The 27,834-nt window shown below is 39.3% G+C and overlaps 1 protein-coding gene across 2 annotated transcripts; it reads right to left on the reverse strand.

Annotated features, from left to right (window-relative positions):
- Window positions 1–7,397: 7,397 nt before the first annotated feature.
- LOC133483424 (RNA-binding protein 5-B-like) lies at window positions 7,398–27,831 on the reverse strand. 2 transcript variants are annotated; one of them, XM_061784637.1, is made up of 25 exons: window positions 27,728–27,831; window positions 26,591–26,641; window positions 26,323–26,485; window positions 26,109–26,261; window positions 25,202–25,271; window positions 21,511–21,584; window positions 20,421–20,504; window positions 20,270–20,330; window positions 18,857–18,919; window positions 18,619–18,779; window positions 18,346–18,443; window positions 17,568–17,655; window positions 17,395–17,460; window positions 16,208–16,283; window positions 14,405–14,493; window positions 14,226–14,325; window positions 14,047–14,144; window positions 12,981–13,160; window positions 12,228–12,371; window positions 12,066–12,137; window positions 11,805–11,981; window positions 11,394–11,468; window positions 9,407–9,498; window positions 8,208–8,337; window positions 7,398–8,077 (listed from the first exon to the last, which is right to left on the reverse strand). In XM_061784637.1, the coding sequence occupies exons 2-25, from the start codon at window positions 26,605–26,607 to the stop codon at window positions 7,952–7,954; spliced, it is 2,457 nt and encodes an 818-aa protein (XP_061640621.1). In that variant the 5' UTR covers window positions 26,608–26,641; window positions 27,728–27,831; the 3' UTR covers window positions 7,398–7,951. The 2 variants fall into 2 exon arrangements, with proteins under 2 accessions (XP_061640621.1, XP_061640620.1); XM_061784636.1 differs by having other exon boundaries at window positions 12,066–12,140.
- Between the last annotated feature and the right edge of the window lie 3 nt (window positions 27,832–27,834).

The raw sequence follows: 27,834 nt of genomic DNA on the forward strand, positions 1-27,834 counted from the left end.
TTAATCATTCTGCTTTCAATAGCACTGGAATATGCTTGAAAACAATTATGGTCAGACAGTTTTGAGACAATTATATCACTGTTCAGACCACTGAAGAGTTCAACATTCATCAGTTCGTAAAGACTCAAGAACAAGACAGCAGCTTGTTAGCAAGTGCAATTGTTACATAATAAAAGAGAGCAAGAGTAATCAGTGTGTGTCAGGCTTTTATTAAGCAGAGACATCTGTCATAGCAGAGGGGGGATGCGGTTTGTTGTTCTCTCCACACTTCAATCATCTGGGAGATATTTTTTATTTTTTTACTCAACTTCACAATGTGCATCAAAGCATCAAAGAAACAACACGCAGGAAACACACACAGACACATAAATGTACGTAAACATGATGCATCTCTACGGGAAGAATTCCCTGAAGGAGGTGCCTTGACCTTGCAGGAGACAGTGAAGCCCGAAGAGGGAAGAACTGGTCTGCATTCAAAAAATGCTGAAAAAAATATAAAAAGAGGATAGCCAACTTTACATTTCAAACTATATTATATGTTAAAATGTTAATATTTCTAATTCCCACATGGATGGAACACTCATGGACATACTGTATACAGTAGAATCACACTGATGTTTTATGGATGTTCGCAAAAAAAAAAAAAAAAAATTTCAAATCTGAGTTTATTTTTTATTTTTATACAAATAAAACAAAAACTACTAGTTTTTCATAAAAAGAGACGTTTTTTAAACTTGTGTTTTAAAAAAGACAATTATGATTTGGTTCCTACCGACCCAGAGCCTTTATAAATTTTGTGAATTTTATTTTATTTATTTTTTCAAAAAAGGCAGAACTAACAAAATGTGGTTATACAGCAGCTATAAAAAGCCTAAACACCCCTGTTAAAATGCAAGTTTTATCAAATTTAATCAGACCATAAGAAACTTCTCCAAAAGCACGTGGGAAAATGTGTTATGGTCGAATGACATCAAGGTTGACCTTTTTCGCCATAATTCCAAAGGTATGTCTGGGGCAAACACAACTTTGCTAGCCTACTAGAACATCTGAAATTTATTTGGGGTTAATCACATGGGTTTTTAACGGTGGCTGCTGTGTGCCCATTTAACATGACTGAATGTGATTGGTCAATTCTGAACACAGCCACATACCAGTTATGAGGGTGTACACACTTGTGCAATCACATTATTTTATTAGTTAATTTTGGCATCCGCTCACAAAAAGATTTCAATGGAGTTGTACAGGTTATAAGTTTTAAATCTACAGTATCTTGGTCCCATTTTTATGTCATCAAAACCTGGCATTTGAACAGGGGTGTGTGGACTTTTTATTTTCACTGGGCATGTTTGTTAAAGGTTAATAAATTTTTTAAAAAGTTCAATTTATATTTGGTTCTTCCCAGAGGATGTTTTTTTTTTTTTTTTTTTACCATTTTGTTTGTTTAAAAAACAATTTAAAAAATACTAATACTTAACAATAAGCAAACCAGACAAAACAAGGTATTTCCAAATTGTATGATTATTTTCATCTTTAAAACAACAAAAAGGACTTGGCCTAAGAAATATTTCATTTTTATTCAAGTAAGTAAGAACTTGTCTCTGGGATGTAAAAGCAGCACAAGAGCTCAAGCCTTATTTTGATCTCTTTCTCCTTCCATTTGGGACATGATGTACAGTAAGCATCCCGTGTACAGGACAAGTGTGCACACCGACAGTGTTATGCAAAAGGGGATTAGTCAACTGGCACAGATTCTGCTAAGCTGAGCACTGCCGTGCCATGCTCAAAAATGAGTGGGCATTCACAAGTGTCCCTTTTGAGACAAGGGGGACATGCTTCAGTTTGTGTTAGAGCATTAATCAACAGGAAGGGATTATGCTAAAGGTGTTGTGTGCTCTGCGTCCACACCAATGTGTTCCAAAGAGGAAGGATTGTGGAAAACAAAAAGAATTGCCTTGACACAATCAGTACTTCATAATTAAAAAAATAAATAAAAATTCCCTTCTTTTAAGCAGGCAATGCAATTGAGAACACTTTTTTCAATTACATTGTCAACCTGCAGTTGAGAACAATTTCTCATTTACAATACTGACCTGAAGGCAAATTAGGGTTCAGTTCACTTCAACAGCAGACAGTCTGAGCCGGGATTCTAAATCAGTGGATGACCGGCTCTACCATCTCAGCCACAGGCACCCCATCATCACCCACGTCATCCATGTCACTGTGGTACAGGCAGTCTGAATGAGGCCTCCCATGTCAGCAGAAGCAAAATAGAGCCATTGGCAAGAAGCACATTAAAAAAAGATTAAGAAAAAATGTAGGTAGGGCATGATTGTATAGCAATTACATAGTTAGCAGGCTGGTCATTTACAAAAGTTTGGTTAAAATACACAGCCAGCAGAAAAATGCACACAATAGAATGAACGTTTCAAATTCTACACAATGTCATATAAACTTCAAACTAGGCGGCACGGTGACAGACTGGTTAGCGCGTCTGCCTCACAGTTCTGAGGACCGGGGTTCAATCCCCGGCCCCGGCTGTGTGGAGTTTGCACGTTCTCCCTGTGCCTGCGTGGGTTTTCTCCGGGCACTCCGGTTTCCTCCCAAATCCCAAAAACATGCGTGGTAGGTTGATTGAAGACTCTAAATTGCCCGTAGGTGTGAATGGTTGTTTGTTTCACTGTGCCCTGCGATTGGCTGGCAACCAGTTCAGGGTGTACCCCACCTCCTGCCCGATGATAGATGGGATAGGCTCCAGCACGCCCGCGACCCTAGTGAGGAGAAGCGGCTCAGAAAATGGATGGATGGATGGAACTTCAAATTAGCAACTGTAGAAGCAACAATGCTATTGTTTGTTGATGCTTGAAGAATAAGTTCTAAGTCACACTGGCCCATAGGGGTACACAATGAATGTTAATTTCCTCAGTGAGGACCACACAGCCAGCTGTGATTTGATTCCCAACCAGAGTGCCGGTGCACACTGGGAGAGATCATCAGGTCTTCCGTGGAAGTTATCCAGTTTCACTTTATTGGTCTGAAAATTAATCACTTACAACAAATAATGTACCTGCTCAACTATCTGTGCCAGTGACGTACAATGACAAGCAGAATAATCAAATGCTCTTCCACTAGATGGTAGATTGTACAATTAACCCATCCATCCATTTTCTGTACCGCTATGCATCCACTTTTTGTGACATTTTTGTTTGGTGTTGTGCCATGACAGATTTTGTAATATAAAATATGTGCCTCGGCTCATTAAAGGTTAGGAAACACTGATCTAAAGTGAAGTACTGTACACATACAGTATACCATCAATTTGTAACATTCTTAACAAGGGCTGCAAGCAAGGAAAATTCCAGTTGACTAATCTGTCGATAATTATTTCGATTCATCGATGAATTGGATAACAAAAACATTCTTAAAATTTCCATCCCTGTATTAAAAAACCAAGCAATTATTTCATATCGACAGTGCAGAAAACGCGCAATTATATTTATACACATTATAATTCAGTTACTGGTCCGGTCTGTAACAGGTCAAAAAATAGGCAAAATTCTTGATCATTGTTTCCCAAGTACAAACCTGAAACCTTGTGTAAAACGTAAATAAAAACACAATACAATGATTTTAAAATCATGTTCAACCTATATTCAATTCAATACACTACAAAGACAAGATATTTAATGTTCGAACTGATGAATGTGATTGTTTTTTGTAAATATTCTCAAATTTTGCATTTGATGTCTGCAACATATTCCAAAAAAGATAGGACAGGGCAACAAAAGACTGGGAAAGTTGAGGAAGGATTCAAAAACACCTGTTCGGAACATTCCACAGGTGAACAGATTAATTGGAAACAGTTGAGTTTCATGATTGGATATAAAAGGAACATCCCCGAAAAGCTCAGTTCACAAGTGAAGATGGGACAATGGTCACCACATTGTGAACAACTGCGTGAGCAAACAGTCCAACAGTTTAAGAACGTTTCACAATGTACATTTGCAAGGAATTTAGGGATATCATCATTTACAGTCCATAGTATCATCAAAAGAGTCTGAGAATCCAGAGAAAATCTCTGCATGTAAGCTGCAAGGCTGAAAACCAACATTGAATGGCCGGGACCTTGGATCCGTCAGGCGGCACTGCATTAAAAGCTGCCATCATTGTGTGAAGGATGTTGCCACGTGGGCTCAGGATCACTTCAGAAAAACATTGTCAGTTAACACAGTTGCGTCGCTACATCTACAAATGAAAGTTAAAACGCTACAAGGCAAAGCCATATAGCCATAAATCATCATGGATGTCATGTCTGGGCCAAAAAGGAAAAGGACCATCGGGATTGTTATCAGCACAAAGTTCAAAAGCCAGCATCTGTGATGGCATGGGTGTGTCTTAGTGCCCATGGCATGGATTACTTGCACATATTTGAAGGCACCTCCCACCCCCCCCCCCCCCCCCCCCCCCCCCCCCCCTTTCGGCTTGCCCGGTCGCCACAGCGTGTCATCCTTTTCCATGTAAACATCTTTGAAGGCACAATTAATTCTGAAAGGTTTACAGATCATACAGGTTTTGGAGCAACATATACTGCCATCCTTATTTTTTTCAGGGACATCCTTGCTTATTTCAGCAAGACAATGCCAAGCCACATTATGTATGTGTTATAAGAGCGTGGCTTTGTAGTAAAAGAGTGCGAGTACTACACTACCTGTCTCCCATTGAAAATGTTTGGCGCATTATTAAGTGCAGTATACCACAACGGAGATCCCAGACTGTTGAGCAACTGCAGTTGTACATCAAGCAAGAATGGGAAAGAATTTCACCTACAAATCTTAAACAATTAAGTGTCCTCAGTTCCCAAACGCTTATTGTTTGTAGTTAAAAGGAAAGGTGATGTAACACGATGGTAAACAACTTTTTGGAACGTGTTGCAGGCATCAAATTTAAAATGAGTGAACATTCACCCCCCCCCCAAATATCTCGTCTTTGTAGTGTATTCAATTGATTACAGGTTGAAAATGATTTTCAAACTACAGTATTCTGTTTCTATTTGTTTTACACAATGTCCCAACTTTATTGGAATTGGGGTTTGCAAAAGAATATGTTTGCAAATGACTTAGTTGAATTAAATACAAAGATAACCAGTCTGCTTTCACAGAGGACTACAGAAATCTGAGAATATTTACTTTTGAGAGGCTGAGATGTGTACTAGTCTTTAGAGCAGTGTTGGGGATATGGTTCACAAAAGCATTTCATCCGGCTCAATTCTAAAACAAAACCTGTGAGAAAAAAAAATAATCTTTAACCCACTAATGTACATAATGTCCAGAAAAAACAAAAACAACCATTTCAGGTAGTTATTCCATGGAGTCCATAGATTCTTTAGCAACAATATTTCAATTTCAGTCTTACAGCCCTTAATTCCTTAATACTCTTAATGGCCTCTTCATTTTTGAGGGATGAAGTGTTATTGTGACCAGTAATGCTGGATAAGACCTTGAGGTGGTGTGCAAACGGCAACTTCACCAGAGCTCTGTGTGACTTTTTTTTTTTCTTTATCGAGCACCGTTTATGTATTCCCAATTCCTGCAACTCTTGAGGTGAGAAATTGTACCCCTGAAGCAGTACGCATTAACACCCCAGATATTCTGCAGAGAGTGGACATACACCGGCTGAAATAAGTATTTAACACCATTTTTCTCATTAAATATACTTCCAAGGGTGCTATTGGCCTGAGAATTTCACCAGATTTTGGGAACAACCCAAGTAATCCATACATACAAAGAAAGTAGAACAAATAAACACAGAAATTAAGTTGTGTGTAAAAATTCGAAATGACAGAGGGAAAAAGTATTGGAACACATGAAGAAAGGAAGGTGCAAAAAGGCATGGAAAGCCAAGACAACACCTAAAATCTATCAATAATCAAACTGAAATCCAGCCCCTTGTCAATGCAAATAAATATCATCTGGTTTAGTCCTAATTGGTGGTCTACATAAAAGTCTCTTTGCCAAGGTGTGAGTCAAGACATCTCATGATGGGTAAGAGCTCTCTCAAGACCATCGCAAACTAATTGTTGCAAAACCTAACTATGCCATTGGTTACAGGCGCATATCTAAGCTTCGGAATGCTCCAGTGAGCACGGTTGGGGCCATAACATGTAAGTGTAAGTGAAAGCAGATCATGCCACCATAAATTTGCCTCGATCAGGAGTTTCTCGCAAGATGTCTAACAGACGAGTGCAAAGAATAATCACAAGAGTTGTCCAAGAGCCAAGGACCACCTGTGGAGAGCTTAAAAAAAGAGCTGGAATTACCAGGAACTGTTGTCACAAGGAAAACTGTGAGTAATGCGCTCCGCCGCCATGGCCTGCATGCACGCTCATCACGCAAGACCCCGTTGCTGAAAAAGCAAAGCAAAGCATGTCAAAGCTCATTTAAAGTTTGCTGAGCAACATTTGGACAAGCCAGTTAAGTCCTGTGAGAATATAGTCTGGTCGGATGAGAGCAAAATTGAACTGTTTGGATGCCATAATGCACACCACGTTTGGAGGAGAATTGACACTGCACAGCACCCTAAAAATACCATAACAGCAGCCAAGTTCGGCGGTGGGAACATGATTGTGTGGGGCTGATTTTCAGCAAATGGTACTGGTAAACTTCACATTATTGAAGGAAGGATGAATGGGCAAATGTAGAGACATTCTTGACAAAAATCTACAAGGATGATGAAAATTAAACGAGGGTGGAGATTTCAGCAGGATAATAATCCAAAACATACTGCCAAGGAAACTCTCCATTGGTTTCAAAGAAAAAAATAAACCTGCTATAATGGCCCAGCCACTCACCTGACTTGAATCCAATCAAAAATCAATGGAAAGAACTGAAACTCAAGGTCCATAAAAGAAGCCCACGGAACCTTCAAGATTTGAAGACTGCTTGTGAGGAGTAATGGGCCAAAATCACACCAGAGCAATGCATGCGACTAGTTTCTCCATACAGGCGGTGTCTTGAAGCTGTCATGGCAAACAAAGCCTTTTGTACAAAGTATTAAATAAATACCAGTTGGCGTGTTCCATACTTTTTCCCAGTGTCATTTCACATTATGACAACTTAATTTCTAATCTTATTTGTTCTAATTTCTTTGTATGTATGGATTACTTGGGTTGTTCCCAACATCTGGTGACATTTTCAGGTCAATAGCACCTTTGGAAATATATTTAATAAGAAAAATGGTGATGTTTTAAATACTTATTTCAGCCGCTGTACCTAGAGGATTGAGTCAATGTTTGCAGATTCCTGTAGGGCTTTACTATATCACGTAAAACTATATGAAATCATGCATCTGTAGCTACAAAGCGTGAAAGAATATAATGGTTGCATATATTTACAATCAGGAAGTGTTTTTGTGTATATCCTTTAATAAACAAGAGTTATGTATACTTGCACAAACTAATAAAATCTGATCAAGCACTGTATAAAAAATCCAGACATTTTTTCCCCTCATATACAGTATGAATTTATTAATACAGTTTTTTTTTTATTGGATTGGTCGGTGTACTTTGTATGACTACAGGATGACATGGGAAACAAAATGTAATAGTGACAAAAGATCAGTTTTTAATTATCATATTGCTAAGGAATCTTACAATTCTCTATACAAACCCATGTACATGTTTGTGTTACTGGAGTGGTCGTTTGGAAAGACAAAATCCAGTTGTAGAAAATGACGTTAAAAATATAGAGTGTGAATTCAGCTGTACATTGTCACGTAGGATTGTGACTACGGATGTGCATGTCAATGTGAATGGTTGTCTATACTTGTATGGTTGACTGGCGACCAATCCAGGGCATAAGCCGCTTTTTCCCCCAGAGATGGGATAGGCACAACCCTGAACATAAGTGGGTGGGAATTTTTTTCCATTAAAAACATTTCCTGTTGAGGTTGTTTTTTTTCACTCCATGTCACTGAAGCGAGCAAACATGGCTTTACGGACAGCATCCTTGTAGTTGCCTGATGCCGACATTTCCAAAGTGCTTCCTTTAATGCCTAAACCGGTGCCCTTGGTCCTTAAGGAAGCCTGTGAACATACGCGAATACAATCATTAGAGACTCAGTGTACACGTCCCTCAGGAAACAGCGCTAATTGCTTTGTGAGGGAAAGGGAAGATGCCTAAACATCTGTGCAGAGGTGTTAGGAACGCACGAACCGAGATGGGAACAGTGATGCCCTGCTGGTGGCGCCCCAAGCCTTTGCCTTCCTGCCAGCCCATGGCTTGTAGCATCTTGTTCCCGATGTTATCACTCGTCAGGCCGTTGTTGGTGGGCTGCTCGTAGTGTCTGTTGGAGGTGCGGCACATTTGAGTAACATTTCAATACAAACAGGACTGAAAATTCATGATTTCCCAAAAAAATAAATAATATTGATATTGTTTTTTTAGAATTAAAATAATTTTTAAAAATTCAAATAATTTGTAAATTTTTGTCTTCTTAGATTAATCGATTTAATTTTCCTTAAAATGAACTTCTTAACCAGTTGTTCCAGTTCAAATTCCTAACCTTATAAGTTAAAATACAAGCAAGACACATATACTGTAATTTCTCGTGTATAATGCGCATTCCCACCCGCCCTCCCCCCAAAATTGTCAAAAGTCAATAGTGCGCATTATACTTAGGTATAGGAGAAAATGAAAAAAGATTTTCACTTTTATAAATGTATGCCGCCATCTAGAGGTTATGAAAAAGCTGTACACTTTCATTCCAATATGCCACCGCCCCCTAGAGGGTATGAAAAAGTTGTACACTTTCATTCACTTTCATTTCAACCTGACAGAACTGGAGAGGATCTGCAAAAATTTCACCATTTTTATGAGGGGAAAAAAAAAAAAATGATTTTAGCAAATGGCTGCAACATAAAGAGTGACGAATTTAAGGGGGTCTGAATACTTTCCGTACCCACTGTATATGCATTTACAAATCTCTTTGGGGGGGGGGGGGGGAATCAATTATTCATGCATTTTCGCTATTCATGGCAGGGCTCGGCCCCTATTTCCCACAAAAAGCAGGGGTTCAACATAAGCTAAAATCCTACAATACTTCATAATAGAAGAATTACAAAAGAAATAAAAGAAAAACGGTTGGCTAATTTTGACACAGTTCTCATTTTTAAACATGATTACCTGGCAATGCCTGGTCCGGGTCTCGATAGTACAGTATATGTTGATAGGGTAATTTTTAGTAACTTTAAGCGTTACTTTTACTTACAGATACAGCATTAAAAAAAATAACAAAATAAATACATTTTTAAAAAGCTGAGAATTTTGAGTTTTTAAGTGAATTATAATTTGTTTTTATTAGGCCTGACTCAAACAACACGAAATGTGCTTGCAATGTGATGACATGTACTTACATTGTTGGTGCGGTCCGCTTAAAGACTTTCTTAGGAGGTTCCGGAACGCCGTACTTCTCCCTCCTCTCAGCAGCCCGGTCTCTGTATTTCAACTGACATTGATAATAAAAGTTTATTCATTGATCACTTACTTACTAAAATGTCTGTACACCTTGTCTAAGGTCATATGGAAGCACTTCCAAAGCATATTTAAGATCAATTTGATGCTTTTTTTTTGTATATGCACTCCAATGTTGATTGCGTGAGTACAATTAGGAGTACAAATAAAATGTTCTGTAAAAAGTCAAAATAAAAACAAAAAGTTCAAACCATCATCATGTGTGACATCAGCAAAACTTTCAATTTCAGCTCAGTGATAATCATCTGGGTTGTTCACCACAGTATTACACTTATGGCAAAATAATTTGAATGCGAATGTCTTTGTCGTTGTAACAGATAAAACTGGCAGTAGGCTTTTCCTGAGGTTTTGTTTTTTTTTGCTTTTGTTTTTGCCTTTTTGGTTTCTAGCTGAAGCCTGAAACATTTGCGCTAACACTGACTGATGTTTGGAACTGTTCATAATTCCCTCCAGATGATGAGATGATGTTTTGTGTTTCATCAGACCATAACACATTTTCCCACATGCAGAAGGGAGATTTCAAGTGGGTATAGGTTAGATTAACGGTGGAAGGTTTGGAAATTAATTGATCTTCATCTAATTTTTTCTATAGTATAAAAAAAATTAAAAGTGGTGTGAAGACAATTACTGAAACAGTACATAATGATTTATACTGCCTATCCATTCAAACCCCCAGTAAGTTACAGCAAGGTTTTGCAAACACCTTCCCTTTCCAGAACGTGCGTGTCACGCATCTTCAAAGGATGAGTAGTTTAACTTTTTTTGGTTTTGTTTGTCGAGTTTGTCTTTTTATAACTGTATGACATTTAAGAAAGTTAAAATGACATTTTAAATTGCCAGAACAGTTAATAAAGACTATATGGTAGCAACATTTAGACTTTGTGTCGTAAAACCTGTTTTAATTATCACTTTTACATCCTTAACAAACATACAAGTACCAAGAAACATTATCCATTTAGTAAACAAAAATAATGAACTTCTTTGATGCCACCTGACATAATGGAGAGCAAAGGAAGATGTTAGTAGAGTGAGATCTCCTAGTGGCCTTTTAAAGGTATTGTTGAAATTACATGTTTTTTCAAGTGAGCGTCTGTCTGTTTGCCGCGATTAGACTTTACACTGATCTGATCGGCTTGATTGATATCGGCCGATAATTAGCATTTTGACGTTTGTTCAAGGATTGCTTGAGGTATGTTCACTTACTTTTAATACGATGCGACTCACAAGCGGCCAACGAAATGTTATGTAGGCCAGCAAGCTAGTGCTAGCACTAACGGTTGTATGTAAACATGCCGGCATTATGTTGAATCATGCTCTAAAGTTTCGGTGTGTGTAAAGTAATTTAATTACAATAAAGTCATTTAATTACGGTAAATTAGCACCCATTATTTCTGTCATGTTGTAATGTTGGTTTGACCTGACTGATTAGAATATATGACCTGACTAGAGAATATATAGGAAGATACTCGGTATACAGTACACATGTATATATAGTAAATGAACAAGTCATTTAAATAGACACACTGGTCCATCTTGTGATCAGATCGGTGATCGTTTTTTTTAAACTCCCTGATCCCTGGCCCCAAAAATTCTGATCGTGTAAAGCCTTGTTGCAATAGGTTCCATTTTTGGTTTTCACCACACTCTTTGCCTTCAAAGTATGCTTCTGGCATGGTATAAAAAAATTTAATTAAAATAAAAAAAATAAAAAAATAAAAAAAACTAAACAGTTGTAGAATCTCACTAAGCTGAAGTCACACTATTTACTGACTTCTTGTGTGACATTAGTTTAGTTTTGCTAAATTGTTTAAATATGAAGTTTCCAGTGTATCATAAATAATCACTATCAATAATGATTAAAAAAAATACCTCAGTCTCTTTCCTCTCCAGGTCCTCCAGCTCTGCTTCAGAGAGCTGGGACCTTCTGTGGATTTCCAAGTTTTGCTGAAATAAATGGAAAGCTAGTTAAAACACCAAACATCAATACATTCACCAAGTTCTTTGTTATGTACACATGGTACACAAAAAATTGTTGTGCTTTTACATGAATAATAATACTCAAGTGGTCGCTGTTAACAAAAAAAATATGTTCACACTGCATAAAACCTGGGCATCATTGTCTTAATAAAGGTAGATATTTGTAGTGGGTCTTATTAAATATACACACTGATGGCATTCTGACATTATACAGCTAACATTCATTTTCCATGTTGGAACAGATGGTGCCGCTCGGAATATTCATGCCAACTTGCGGATCACCTGCTGTTCCTCTGTCCTCACCTTGTGAAGGTCAGAGAGTTGCTGGTGACGCAGCAGAGTTTCTTTATTGGGGAACTGCCGGCGACACAGGAGGCACACCATCTTGACCCAGTCGGTTATTTTGCCACTGTCTTCTGCTTTGTGTTCTGATCCGCCCTCAGCGTCGCTGTCCCTGTCGTAAGCGACGACTGGAGTACTCTGTAGTGTGGGAAAAACTGGATCAAGGTTCATTCATTTCTTTGTGGTTAAAGTGGGTCAACGGGAGCAGGAGAGAAAACAAACCTTAGCTGGAGTCTCCTGCTCTGTCAGGTGGAACTGCTCAGTCAAGAGGGGTGGCATCTCAAAGGCCCCTGTCTGCTGAGAGGAAGCAAATACCATTAAAATCTATTTACAATATAGTAATTCTAAACTACCCATGGCACATGGCCTTTGAGATGCTATTACCTTCTTCTCAAAAATGGAGAAACATGCATCTGCAGCCTCTTTTTTCTCCTCATCCCTGGACGCACCTGCTGCTTGGACATTTGTTTTGAAACTTTCCTTTTGCTTATTTAAAGTCTTTGCCCAACGTTCCATGTCCTTTGCGATCTGGAATTGGAGAATTTCAGAATTATTTGATAGAGCCAAGGGAAAATTTGTTCTATTACCATGACTCTGTGCAGGAAATTACACAAACGAGAAAAGTGTTCTCCTGAAATATTAGTTTATTTTTTGTATCCCCACTGTATCCTTTTAAAAAAATATTTTTTTTATGGGGTTTTATAACATATACATCCTAACTGTAATGCCTTCACATGTGGGAAAGGGGAGCCGCCGTCACCAATGCACTTCTTAGCCATTTATTGAACGCTGGGAGAACAAAAAAAACACAGTTCGCAAACTCAAAAAGAAGCTTTGTTCCACAGTTCTCACCCAGACTCAGGCTACCCCACCAGGCCCCGCCTCTTAAAAGGCATAAAAAAGGTATACAGACACTGCAAGATAGTAGGTACAGTATTTTGGATATATTTTATGCTTTTTCTTTTGCTCTTTGGCCTCAAATATGTTTGCAACACATTTAAAATGTGTTTTAATACATTTAAATCTGTTCAAAGTGTGTGGGATGGGTAAAACAAGTTATATCACAGATTTGCATCTATTGTAGGTGGGTCTGGAATGTATTCCCCGCGGTAAATGGGGGTTCACTGTTGTACGTACCTGCTGTGCCGACTTGCTTTTGGGCTTTTCTTTCTTCTCTTTAGGCTCCTTGCTGCTGGTGCTTCTGGTTGAGGAGGAAGTAGTGGAGCTAATTTTGTCTGATGTAGGCGCCGCAGGAACATAGGCCTGTTTCTCACTGTCCCAGTAGACATACTGCTGCGTCTCAGAGTTGTAGTAGAACTAATGCACACGAGAAGCACAATAGAACTGCTTTAGCTTAGAACGTGCACCATTGCGGGAATGTAACAAATATACATGTCATTTATTATTAGTAAAATGTGTCAAATTTGAGATGATTTGAACAAAATTGCTATGCAGAATTAGAAGGTGTAATGGAGATGATAGAAATAAGATTTAAAGGGATAAAGCCGAAAGTCACTCCTCTTACATTCCGGAAAATTTCCTTTGTATACAAATAGTTGTCTCTCTGGAGTGCTTGCCCAACCATCAAGTGTGAAATTTAACAACCAAGTAAATCTTTTATCTGTCTGTTTCTTTCTTCGTGAGTGAGCCGTTACGCACTTCTGCCTATTTCACTTATTTATATAATAACCACCCCCACAATGAGTTTCTCTGCCCATGATTTGTCAGCTAGGCTGGCTGAAATCCCAAAGTCATTTTCAAGAGACGGTAGCAGTCCGCTCGCCGGACCACTTGAAACGACTATCTTGTCAAAACTGAAAGGTAAGCAGGGATCGCTGTACAGCCACCCCTACACATAGTAATGAAATCTGTACTTGCAAATGGCCCAACAGTAAGCGGGGCAGGATTAGGACTTGGTTTACTTACATGAGAAACAACAGTATGTAAAATGTTTGATAAGTCTTGATCCTAGGGGGATTTTAATGAAAGCATATCACAGAAATATTATTAAAACACCAAGGAACCGTTTCAAATTGTGTGTGTGGGGGGGGGGAACACAATACATCTCCTTTAACATGGAAAACCAAATCTAACAGGTTCAGATTATTTTTTTTATTTGTCAAAAACTAAATATGAATAAAATATGACCTCTTTCTAGCAATTAAGATCCTAGATTTACAAACATCCATGACTGTGCACACACCTGACTGTTAGGATCATAGTACAGGCCAGTCTGTGGATCGTAATAGTAACCAGAAGACTCATCATACTGATAGAGCGACGTGTCCGGGACAGCTGCAGCTGAGACAGACAAAGATGCAGTCGATGTACGCAAAACACAAATATACCACTTTTTCCATCTCGTCACATCTGATGTGTTACCAGTTCCAGTGTTGCGGATGGCACTGTTGGCTGCTGCTGGGACCAATAACGCCGTACCAAAATTAGAAGCCAGTTGGATTGCATTGAGCGGCCCTGCTAACTGATTTGACAGACATTACAAGTATTAAGCACAAGAGCAGAATTGTAACTAGTAAGTAAGTAATTGATATAAGTCTTACATGCGTGGCAGCCTGGTTGACAATGACGGGCTGGAAAACTTGAGGCAAGACTACACCTGCAGGGAGCATATTCTTCATCCCTGGAGCAGCTACAAAAATAAAAAAGGTGTACTTAGCAACCTCAGCTTTGTATGGAGAAAAAAAGCGTGTGTGTGTGTGTATATATACAGTGGGTAGGGAAGGTTTTCAGACCCCCTTACATTTTTCACTCTGTTATATTGCAGCCATTTGTTAAAATCATTTAAAGTTCTTTTTTTCCCCTCATTAATGTACACACAGCATCCCATATTGACAGAAAATTTGTGTTGCTTCATTCAAAAAGAAAAACTGAAATATCACACAGCCGTAAGTATTCAGACCCTTTGCTGTGACACTCATATTTAACTCGGGTGCTGTCCATTTCTTCTGATCATCCTTAAAATGGTTCTACACCTTCATTGGATTCTAGCTGTGTTTGATTATACTGCTTGGACTCGAGTAAGAAAGCCACACAACTGTCTATATAAGACCTTTCAGGTCACAATGCATGTGAGAGCAAATGAGAATAATGAGGTCAAAGGAACTGCCGGAAGAGCTCAGAGACAGAATGGTGGCAAGGCACAGATCTGGCCAAGGTTACAAAAATATTTCTGCTGCACTTAAGGTTCCTAAGACCACAGTGGCCTCCATAATCCTGAAATGGAAGACGTTTGGGTCGATCAGAACCCTTCCTAGAGCTGGCCGTCCGGCCAGACTGACCAATCGCGGGAGAAGAGCCTTGGTGAGAGAGGTAAAGAAGAACCCAAAGATCACTGTGGCTGAGCTCCAGAGTTGCAGTCGGGAGAAAGTTCTAGAAAGACAACCATCACCGCAGCCCTCTATCAGTCGGGGCTTTATGGCAGAGTGGCCCGATGGAAGCCTCTCCTCAGTGCAAGACACATGAAAGCCCACATGGAATTTGGTAAAAAACACCTGAAGGACTCCAAAATGGTGAGAAATAAGATTCTCTGGTCTGATGAGACCAAGATAGAAATTGTTGGCCTTAATTCTAAGTGGCATGTGTCGGAAAACCAGACAATGCTCATCACCTGTCCAATACAGTCCCAAGAATGAAGCATGGTGGTGGCAGCATCATGCTGTGGGTGTGTTTTTCAGCTGCAGGGACAGGGAGACTGGTTGCAATCAAAGAAAAGATGAATGCGGCCAAGTACAGGGAAACGAAAACCTTCTCCAGAGTGAGAACCTCAGACTGGGCCGAAGGTTCACCTTCAAAAAAGCACACAGATAAAATCCCAAAGGAGTTGCTTCAGAACAACTCCGTGACTGTTTTTGAATGGCCCAGCCAGAGTTTATCTCTGGAAAGACCTGAAAATGGCTGCCCACCAACGTTCACCATCCAACCTGACAGAACTGGAGAGGATCTGCAAGAAGGAATGACAGATGATCCCCAAATCCAGGTGTGAAAAACTTACATCATTCCCAAAAAAGACTCATGGCTGTATTAGCTCAAAAGGGCGCTTCTACTAAATACTGAGCAAAGGGTCTGAATGCTTATGGCGATGTGATATTTTAGTTTTTCTTTTTTAATAAATCGGTAAAAATTTCAACAATTCCGATCAAAATGGCGTGCTGTGTGTACATTAATGTGGAAAAAAAATTAACTTAAATGATTTTAGCAAATGGCTGCAATATAAAAAAAAGAGTGAAAAATTTAAGGGGTCTGAATACTTTCCGTACCCACTGTGTGTGTGTATATATATATATATACACACACACACACACACACACACACACACGCACACGCACACACGCATATATACATACCTCCCAGTAAACCATCACCAATGACAGGAGGCAATCCTTCAGGTTGTGGCTGTTGCCACACTTGAAAATTCTGTCCCTATGGTGGAAATTAATTGAATTTGGTTAACACTCACAACAATCAGGGGCAAATATAAGGTGGAAATTTAGGGGTGCTCAGAACACTTAGCATACAGCACCTTACAGTTAGTATATTAATAAAATATTAAAAAGGGTCATGTTTTAAAATGAGTTTAAAATGTTATTAAACTGTTTTGGATCATACTTTATGGTATATTTACAGTTTAAACTATTATAATAGGCATTTATAAACATTTATGGTCAATTACTCATGCACGCTAACATTATATAGCGCAGTGGTTCTCAAACTTTTTGCACCAGGTACCGCTTTGAAAAATACTTAACTCTCCAAATACCAGCATAATGACCAACATTAAAATACATTAACGCACAACGCCTAAGTATAGATGAAAAAGTCTATTATTGTAAGCCACTGTAACATTGTGTACAGTTTGAACATCAACACTGCGCTTGAATATAGGAAAATAAAAAAAATCACTTTAATTGATTCAATTAAAAATGTATTGCACAAAAGTAATCTAAAATTTTTTTACGTTTTTAAAAAAAAATCTAATTTACAGTGCTTAAGTTAATTAAAACTAAACTACTTAAAAATGCATTGTGCATTAAAAGTAGAAAAATTTACTTTACCGAATTACTGGACGAAAGATGTTTTAACAGCTGCATATACAACTATAAGCTTCATTTTAATGTTTGGTTGTATTTTATGTTTCAAATACAGTACTTCCAATTTCATTCATATTTAATCTAGTACTCCTCCGTGCACCGCTAGAGGTACTCGTACCATACTTATACATCCATCCATTTTCTGAGCCGCTTCTCCTCACTAGCGTCGCGGGTGTGCTGGAGCCTATCCCAGCTGTCATCGGGCAGGAGGCGGGGTACACCCTGAAATGGTTGCCAGCCAATCGCAGCATACTTATACAGTACTTCCAATTTCATTCATATTTAATCTAGTACTCCTCCGTGCACCGCTAGAGGTACTCGTACCATACTTAGAGAATCACTGATTTCTAGCAAATTAGCTTGTGTTTTGACAAGACAAAAAAGGGTCGAAATTGGTCTGTGGGATAAATACTGAAAAAGGGAAGTGGAGTGGACTGACTGACCTGTGTGTGATGTTCATAGCTCTCTGGAGGGTTAACGTCACTGGCAGCTCCTGAACCTTGCTTTAACTTAAGTATAAAAAAGCACAATGAAAGCAGATCAGGCAAAGTAGAATTGGTGACTCAGCTTATGATGACATACCCGAAACACCAGTGTCTGTTTGTAGTTAGAGTACCTGGCTGGATGACCACTGTGCTGCAGCTATGGCTGTGCTGGCAACTGAGAGTGCACTGGTTCTGATCGCATCTGCCTGCGATGACTCTCTGACAAAGGAAAGACGTGACACATACGTATTATTAATTATGATTTTCTTCTTTCAGCGACGGTAATGTGGAGAAGCATGTGCATCAGCCTAATGTAATTAACTGAAATTAAAAATGCAAAGACAAATGATCACAAGTACTTTAAACCACTGAACTGCCTTCAGTTGTTTTCTTGAAATATGACATACCACTGCACAATAAAAGTAAATTGTACAACAGACCAGTTAGGGGTTGGTTGGTTATTAAATTTTGATGCATATCCAGGTAAAAGTGAAATTACTTTTACTGTTTGCAGTTACAGTACATTCGCACTGGGGCCAAGTGGGGAAGTCAGACTAGTCTGTGCAACCCCTACTAACAGTGAAATGTATCACAATTGTATTTCTTACAATTTTGCTTTTTACAACTTGAAGCTAACGAAAAACCCACAATGCACCAACATATGAAAATATTATACAATAAACAATCAGTGTTTTTTAATACTGACATTTGGTCAGAATTGGCCTTTGAAAAGCATTTTCCTATGTGTCTGATGAATCGGTTGAATATTAGTTTTTCTTTTGCAGTTTTACTAGTGAAATAAATGAACTGTTTTTTTTTTCATTGACATGCACTGTATGTTTCATCAAAAAAGTATATCTGCCTCCATGCATTTCTGTGTATATTGTGTGTGAGTTTGTGTTCCCTTACTTCCTCGCACTCTTGGCATAATCCACGGCAATGGTTTTCCCATCCATCTTCAGAGGTGGCTGGAGGCTCTGGAGAATGGTAAGCAGCTGTGAAGCTTCCTATGTGAGGAAAAAGGTACAACACTGTCATACTGTATGTGTGCTCACCAGCCACAACAATAGGCATACCTGCCACGCTCTTGTATTAAATCCCATTAGAATGTGCAGGTACCTAATGTTTTGGCCTGTGACTGTACATTTGTAATACACTGACATAAGTACTGAACTAACGCACCAAGGGAGATGAGAGCTGAACAAAGCTAAAGCCTCGATTGTGTCCCGTCTGCTTGTCTTTGATTAAGCGGATGTTGCAAGGAGACAAGTTGGCGAAGGGAGCCAAAACCTTCAAAATCTCATCAATAGTGCACACAGGGGGAAGGTTCCTCAGAATTATTGCTGCAAATGGAATAAGAAGTCAATACAGGCACTGGTTGAATAGCTGGATGACATGCAAGTAAAACTATGGCACTCACTGTCCCCACAGTACTCCCAAGACTGCTGAGACTCTGCGTTTAAACCAGCTGCTGCATCTCCATCTACATGGAGGATTGACAAATAGTCAATAGTCACAAATACACCGTGGGAATATAAAATATACAGTGGAATCTCAACGTGCTAATGAATTGTTCTTTGGAATTTAAACCATCATCATGCATGATGTCATGCTTGGTGACAGCAAATCTCGAGACTTCAGTTCAGTAAGCAGCTAATATATTATATATATATATATATATATTTTTTTTTTTTTTTTTTTTGGTGGGGGTGTATGACAATAAAGGCAGTCAGGGCTAGCACTGGCCTCCATTTACAACCTGCATCCATCCATCCATTTTCCGAACCGCTTTTCCCAACTAGGGTGGCGGGCGCGCTGACGCATATCTCAGCTGACTTCGGGCGAGAGGTGGGGTACACCCTGAACTGGTAGCCAGCCAATCGCAGACACTTACAACCTAAATTCTCAAATTAGTTCCATGAAACGGTAATAATTTATTCCCAAATTCCCAACAGTCTATTATTTACATTTTGTTGCGTTTCTCCTGCCGGCATTGCTTCCAGTACATACAGATTTGTTTTGTCCAATCACAGGAATCCCAGCATGGATTAGAAAAAATAGAAGAATAGATATAGGTGACCTAATGAGGATAAGCGGTATGAAAAATGGATAGATGGAGATCAGTCAGTAGGCAGTATAACGTTATGTACTGTAAAAGTCATGAAAGGTCCCATATTTTACCAAACCAACTTTTTTCTAGTGTTTGAGATGTTATATTGGCTCTATGGTGCCTCAGTAAACTTGAAATATGAATTAAAATTGTCTACGCATTCCTTAGTTTTAGAAGTTTTTCTGCCGAGAGCCCTGAAAACAGGTCATTCGGATTTCGAGCTTATCTACGTCACTAGCGAAGATCTCGGTCTACCCCTGGGCTCCTGAGTCAGTGCTGTCAACATAAACGTGTGCTCTCACAAGTGGGTCTTCTACACAGAGGCAACCAATCAGAGGAAAGGGGGTGGTTTTAGCCAAATATGGACAAAGCGGATAGAAAACTGGGTCAAACAGAAGTAGCTGTAAGAGAGACCTTTTCTGCACACTGTTATAACAAAACAAAGTGTTTTTTTTTTTTTATTAAATTGACACGTTTGTACTACGTCCATGTTAGAGAGTCACTTTATGGAAGTCTAAATAGCCAAGATATAGGCCCTTTAAATGATCACCATATTATTATACAGATGTTTATACTTGCAGGACAGTTCGGAATGTTAAAATGTGACTTTCAACATAACCTGTAAATGTAGGTTTTAGAATGGGTCCGGTTTGATCCTGGAACAAATTAAATTAATAACTTTGGGGGTTCCATTGCATTTAATTCCCTTGAGTGTCAACTTACCAGTTTTAGTTGCACTACACCTGAAACACTTCAGCCTCTTCCGAAAATTGTAAAGACCGCACTGCGGAAAGACAAAATCATAAAAACTTTTGTTTAAATTGTTCTGAAGTGACTAATGTTGGACTCAAAATGTGCATTAAAAGACACTCACAGTGCTGCAAAGCCAGTTGTCAAACCTCTGCTTCCTGTTGCTGTAGTGGACTGCGATGTTTCTCCCCTGGATAACCAGCTTATTCTGTGGAGTGAAGAAGCACGTGTTATTTCAGATTTCTATGCTCACAGTATGGAGGCAGGTGAGGCACCTGCCTCTGACTCACCACGCGAGTGAGCGCGGTGGGGAGAGGAAAGAGTGGCTGGCCTAATGCTCGCTGCTTAGGCAGAGTGCCATTGGGAGGGATGGAGCAGAGATTTTAGCCTCTTTTACACAGAAATCCCACAAAATATTAGAGCAGTAACAGAAGACCCGACATTTATCTACCCCCAGTGAAGTGGGTTATTATTGAAACTTTGTGTCCTTTCCTACAGCAACACAGCATCCCACAGTCAGATAATTACATGTGTGATGATGTCAGCACCAGCGTTTGGTGTGACATATACAATATGTTTTCACCGCAATAGGGGCGGGAGAAGTGAGTGTCAGATGTTAAAACTTGACACCTCCTTCACTCAAGGTGGAAAATTGTCAGGTCGAGTTTGTCCTCCCATTCCATGTCTGCACCGTTTATAGAGAACAGCGACACAGGGAAAATGTTGGCTTTTATAGCCTGTGTAAAAAGGAGCTACAGCGAGAGACAAGCGAGTTGGGAAAGTGATTGTGTGTGTGTGTGTGTGTGTGTGTGTGATTTTTTTTCTCTCTTCATTAAAGCTGTGTTTGGGGCCGGAGTGCTGATAGCTAGCTCCTCTGTCACCAGTGTTTAATGAAGACGAGACTGAGCTGGAGCAGAATATGTGCTTTTTCTTTAAAGAATATTATTGGCAGAGCATAATTGTGAATAATTCCCAACAGCATGAACACAGAGTACGCTATAGTGAAACACTGAGCAGTTTAGTAAATTTTGTTTTGGCTGAAAAGGGTGCTAGAAAGCATGTGATATCGCAAATAGTAATCTCTGACATCACAATGATCATCTCGCTAAGGTAAAAAATAAACAGGTATAAGCGTCATAGGATGGCATTATCATCATAGTATTGGGGCTCTAATCGCCAAGAGTAATTCTAGACTTGGTGATTGTTGAGGCAACCTGATTGGTCTCCATCCACTGGGTAGAATCTTGCAAGTGATAAAAGTCCACGAAGGCGAAACCTCGGCTTATACCTAGAGACAGCATTCAAATATAGACGGGAGGCGTGTTAGTGAGAAGGCTGTGGTGCAATGTTCAAACTCACAATGGGCGTGTCGTGTACAGTCCAATTAAAAATCAAGTGGAGGGGAAGAGAGGGCTTAACAACGTCAAGGGGGGGATTGAGGTGGAGTTGGCATATCACAGCATGTAATGTATTAAAAGAAAAACATGTAGGGGTTTAAAATGGAACCTCCAAAGAACAAAATCAGTTTTGTTACACAAGAGGACTTGACCAGGTTGTTCTAATTTCAATACATTTCCATAGAAAAACATGTATATAAACATACATAAATTGCCCTATTTTTGATAGTCATAAAGAAGAGTGTTTTACAGTAACATTCAATGATTCTCTGGTAATTTTCACGCAAGTACAGTGGATATAAAGGCCTACACACTCCTGTTCACATGCCAGGTTTTTGTGATATTTAAATAAAATAAATAAAAAAAAAAGAAGAAAAAAAGAAATTTCACCAAGATGAATTATTTCTAAACTTTTTCCACTATTAATGAGACCTACAACGAGTGCAACTCAATGGAAACATACCTCTTTCAAGGGGAAAAATAAAAAAACATACAATGACCTGGTAACATATATATACGCACACCTGCCAACTAATTAAACTAGACTTGCTTTATTGTCATTCAACAAACACACGGTCAGTGTAAATATTGGATGAAATTTCTGTTACATTGCACAGATGAGGGATTATTGTTATATATGGGTGTTTATATATGGCTGTTCAACAGTTTGATGGCCAGGTGGAAGAAACTGTCCCTGAATCTGGACATCTTGCTGCAGCGACTGTAGAACCTCCTACCAGAGGTCAGCATGAAAACAGATCAAACTAATACTTTCTTTAATTACAGCACTGATTTAGCAAATTTTGCCTACCGGTACTCTTCCTTGCAAAAAGGCTCCAAATCTGTCAAGATTGCGAGGGCATCTCTTGTGCACATTCTTCATATCACCTCACAGATGCGCCATCAAATTCAGGTCTAGACTCTTACCAGGCCATTCCAAAACATTAATCTTCTACTGGAGAAGCCATTATTTTGCTGATTAGATGTATGCTTCGGCTCACACATTGTAACCCTTAAAGATGAGTCCTCTTCATATTTTCTAGCAGAAGCCTGCAGGTTTTATGCCAAGAATGACTGGTATTTGAAACTGTTTATAATCCCTTCCGCCTTGAATCAGAATCATCTTTATTTTGCCAAGTATGTCCAAAAAACACAAGGAATTTGTCTCCGGTAGTTGGAGCCGCTCTAGTAGAACAACAGTCAGTCAATTGACGGAGAACACTTTTGAAATATAAAGACATTGAGAAAAACAGCCACTGGGCAATAAAGGGTTGCGAGTTATCTGGTAATGCCGGTACAAGTTTGTTTTTTTGACAATTGTGCAAAAAGCTGCAGAGCTTCCCTAGCACTTAGAGCAGAAGGTAGCCCCCAAGCATGCTGCTGCCACCACCATGCTTCACTTTTGGTATGATATTCTTTTGATGATGAGCAATGTTGTGTTTGAGCCTAACAAAGTACCTTTTGAGATTATGGCAAAACGTTCAAACTTTGGTTTCATCAGACCATAACACATTTTCCCACATGCGTTTGGGAGATTTCAAGTGTGTTTTTGCTTGGATGTTTTTCTTTGTAAGATAAGGCTTCCGTCTTGCAACTCTAACCCATCCATCCATTTTCTGTACCGCTTTATTCTCACAAGGGTCGCTGGCGTGCTGGAGCCTATCCCAGCTGTCTTTGGGCGAGAGGCGGGATACACCCTGAACTGGTCGCCAGCCAATTGCAGGGCACATATAAACAAACAACCATTCGCGCACACATACACACCTAAGGGGAATTTAGAGTTTCCAATTAACCTACCACTCTAACCCATTGCCCAGAAATATGAAGACAGTAAATTGTTCTCACATTTACAAAACAGCCAGTAATTGCCAGTAATTCCTGCAGCTCCTTAAATGTTACTGTTGGCCTTTGGCAGCATTCCTGAAGTGTTCTTCTTGTCTTTTCCTCAATTTTGGATGGATGTCCAGTTCTTGGGAATATTATTTGTTGTGCCATAGTTTCTCCACTTGATTATGAAAGTCATCATTGTGTTCCATTGGTATATTCAATGCCTTGGAAATTATTTATTATTATTATTATTTATTTATTATCTTCCTCTGACTAATACCTTTGAACAATGAGAGCTCTCTGACTAATACCTTCGAATAATGAGATCCCTCTGTGCTGTGGAAGCACTCTGCGAAGAATGTACTATAAGATGTGACTACAAAAATGTCGGTGAAAGTACTAGAACTTCTGAACTTGATTTGGTGTTAATCAGAGGCACCTTAAATGCAATTTAACATGAGTTTGAATACAACTGGTTAATTCTGAACAAAGCCACATCCCTCTTTATAAGCGGGTGTGCACACTTGTAAAACTACATTATTTCAGTTGTTTATTTTTACTTGCCCACTTTAATGGCTTTTTTTGTTTTTTTCTTAAAGAATCAATTCAGTTGTACTGACAAGTCACATTCATGGCAGAAAAAACTTTGAAATGTTTTTTCTTTGTCTCAGTTTTTATATCACAAAACCTGGCATTTGAACAGATGTATGTAAAGTTTTCTATATCCACTGTAATTAGCCATTATGCTTTCAGCTACATGGTATTTACAGTAGCAGATGGTTGTTAAAATGTATTTATTTAATCAATTTATTGCTCATACTGTACTGAGAAGTCAGACCCTCTGCTGTCGCACTCAAGTTCCATTCGGGAAAAAAAATATTCTAAAAACATTCCATATCGAATGTTTTTATAATCGATTATTCTACCGATTATTCCATCAATTAATCAAGATATTCGTGTAAAATTAATGTTGCTTTAAAGTTGATTGCAAAATGATTTTTTTTAACAAATATCACGAGAGGGAATGATGTACTCAACAAGCTTTTTGAAACGGAGAGATACTGCTACTAGTTTTGTATACAGTTCTGTGGGTGCTTCAGGTTCAATTACATGTCAATTACAGACTGTTCGTACTACAGCTGCAAATAACTATTTTCACAATACATTTTATTGACTATAATTTTTTCCATACATTGATAATTTCAGTTACTGATTTGGTATGTAACATGTCAGAAAATAGGGAAACATACATTGTTTTCCAAATTAAAAGCAGATATTTGCAAATGTCCCAAAAGATAATCGGTCTGCTTTTATGAAGGACTACGGAAATCAGAGAATATTTACTGGTGAGAGGCTGAAATCAGACAATTTGGAAAATGTTAAGTTCAACAATGGCGCTATACGATTAAACAACTCGTTTTGATCGTTGATTAATTTTTTTATTGATTACTTGTCGATAAATCAATTAATCGTGATACCTGTAGTTTTAACTCCCAAGTTTTATTTGGCCAGAACTCTCCCCTTCGGGACACTCGACTTTGGAGGTTCCACTGTGTGTATACAGTTACCTTCAGTCTTGGTCACATCAGCACAGACAATTCAAGGAGAGTAAAAGGAGGGCGAGACAAGAGTTGTGAAGGTGAAAGCGGGACGCTTTACTGAGCACACACACGTCACTCACCAGTCCTTTTCTTCATCAAGCGGACGTCCACCGGCTGGGGACCCGGCAGCTGCTCCAGTGCTGAGCGGATCTGCAACATGGCAACAAGCAGGGAACAAAGACAGACGTTTAGTTAGTTGCGTTTCATAACCGTATCAACACTTGTTCAGACTTTAGACTCCAGAGTGTAAACAGATTGTTCTTCACATCCATCTGTACCACTTTCTATACCGCTAGTCCTTATTTGGGTGGGTCATGGTTGAGCTGGAGCACATGGTGGGGTCCAACTTCGACTGGTCGCCAGCCAAACTCAGGGCACATGTAGAGTCCAGGGTGTACCCCGACTCTTGCCCAAAGTCAGCTTGGATAAGCTCCAACTCATCCACAAACCTTAATGGGGACAAGCTCGATAGAAAATGGATGGATGTCAGCTAATTGTTGCTTTAGCCATATTATACTCAACACCATGGGACTATTACTGTTGTTTATATGGCTGTTGTTGTGCCTATTGTTCTCTTGTCCCTGCTTTGGCTGCTCAACCCCTCGACCCTGTTTTCTCTCTCTACCCTCTTTTCATCCATCTCAAACCAACCAGCTGAGGCAGACGGTCACCCTACACAGCCTGAGTCCTGTTTGAGGTTTCCTCCTTTGAGGGAGATTTCTCTTCCCTCTACCCCAAGAGCTTGCTCATTTGGGGTTTAGTTGGTTTTATTATATGCATAGTGTACATTTATATAATGTTGGAACAAGTTCCATTTTCAGTCCTATAGCTTTTTCCTCTTTGCCATCACTGGTACCCTTCTGTGGTCACATAATACATTTTAACGACACACAGGAAGTCCAAGAAAAAAACAAAACACACTTGTGGTGTTAATAGTTTAGATGCACACTGAGCTCAAGTCTAAAATATGCAGAGGTTTGAACGTACATCTTCCTCTGTGACCTGGAGAGAGAGACCTCTGAGCATGATCGTCTTGTTCTCCTCCTCCTCCTCCTCCTCCTCTGCTCTGTTGTCGTGGTCTACATAGTCACCATCGTATTCCTCATCTGATCTATCACTGTTGTGGCGTTTTCGACCCCTCTGAAGGAAACAAACAAATAAATATATCACAGAGGCAGTGAATAATGCAAGTTTCCCTCACCTCTCGATTGTCTCTGCAATCGTCAAAGCGATCTCTGGTTTTGTCATCCCCCCACTGCCGCTTGTAATCCCTCTCTGCATCACGACTTTGCCTGTCGCGCCAATGTGGATCATCTCTCGTGCCATCTGAACCATACCTTCCACTGCGTTCTCCCCGACTGGGCCTGAAATATAACCAAAGGTATGGCGAAACATGTCTCTGCTGCAAAGAATATTTAGAATATGATCATTGTTTGTGGTGCTATTATAGCAACGAGAGTATATTTTACCTTTTGTCAGCTCCCATACTTTATTTGACAGGAAAATGATTGACCAATAAACTGTAAGGGGAAAAATATATCTCTTGAAACAGTGGTTCTCTGCTTGAAAGAACAGCTTTTGAAAACATGTAAACCGTTTGGATAAATTTTTAAACATAACTGCACACACTGACATGTTTTTGTGCTTTTCAGAGCACCGTAATAAGAAATGGTAATGAAATTAAATGTCAATTGCCCAAAACACAGCCATAAAATGTCACTTACATCTTGGCATTGGTCTCTTCTTTTTTAGGGAAATGTAACATCAAGTGTTTGTCCTAAATTGTGCTGTAACATTTTTAAAAGTCTCAATTACTATAATACAAAAACACCAATGGCCTTTGTTATGTAAGAGGCTGGGAGTTGTATAGTTTTCTTTCAATCTGCACTGTTCTTCAAATGAGGATGCCGTAGTGCCAAAAGCTGGCCAGGACGTCAGTAGCCAGGGGCCGAGCTGCACAGTGTTTGTTTACAAAGCAGCCTTGTGGCGAGAGCGTGAAGCACTTAAAACTACCTGCCCCTTACCCAATATGTTCCTTGTGGGAACTCTGTATGGTCCAGAGGCGTACAGAATACAAGTACCTGTACTACCTCAAGTAATAATGTCTCTGCCATAGTCTATCACTATCCTAAACTAAAACAATCCAATGACAAAAACTAAACACGGCGGTAAATGAGCGTGCAGCGTGAATACGTCTTCTTACGTCTCTGCTAAAACTAGTGCATTGCGTACCGTTCATAACCTTGAAACATCGCATGTCGGTACCATTGTAAATTGAGCACCGCCTGTCATTATTTTACACCATGTCTGTGACTCACTAGTTAAGAGTTTCTGCCTCTAATGTGAAAAATAACCCATACGATGAATACATTGCTGGGAAGAGTTCCAAAGAATCGAAGCAGCAACTTGATCATTTCATTTTTAACAGCGTCAGCATTGTGCAACACTTCTAAGACCAAGAGAGCGCATGCTAGCGTGTCATTAGCCGAGGGAATAATCAACAAGACCCCACATTTTTAAGTTATAAGTCATACCGGTTAGGAGATAGGTCTGTAAGCTTGATAAAAAATATGATACATGTATATATGAAAGACACCCTCACATACCAATTTAATGGACCTTTATGCCTGGGAGTGCTCTTCAACGATGCTTCCGGTGTGAAGTCGAAAAGCTCTTCTACTACACTGCAGTGCACACGTTCACTGCCGCCATC

The sequence above is a fragment of the Phyllopteryx taeniolatus genome, chromosome 9 (assembly GCF_024500385.1).
Source record: "Phyllopteryx taeniolatus isolate TA_2022b chromosome 9, UOR_Ptae_1.2, whole genome shotgun sequence".
Lineage (NCBI taxonomy): Eukaryota > Metazoa > Chordata > Actinopteri > Syngnathiformes > Syngnathidae > Phyllopteryx > Phyllopteryx taeniolatus.

Excerpts from the sequence above, each read along its gene's own strand:
- LOC133483424 (XM_061784636.1), bottom strand. Across the intron at positions 14,145-14,225 it reads CATCCGCAACACTGGAACTG|CTGCAGCTGTCCCGGACACG; the intron begins GTAACACATCAG and ends TGTCTGTCTCAG. Across the intron at positions 8,078-8,207 it reads GCATCACTGTTCCCATCTCG|GCTTCCTTAAGGACCAAGGG; the intron begins GTTCGTGCGTTC and ends GTATGTTCACAG.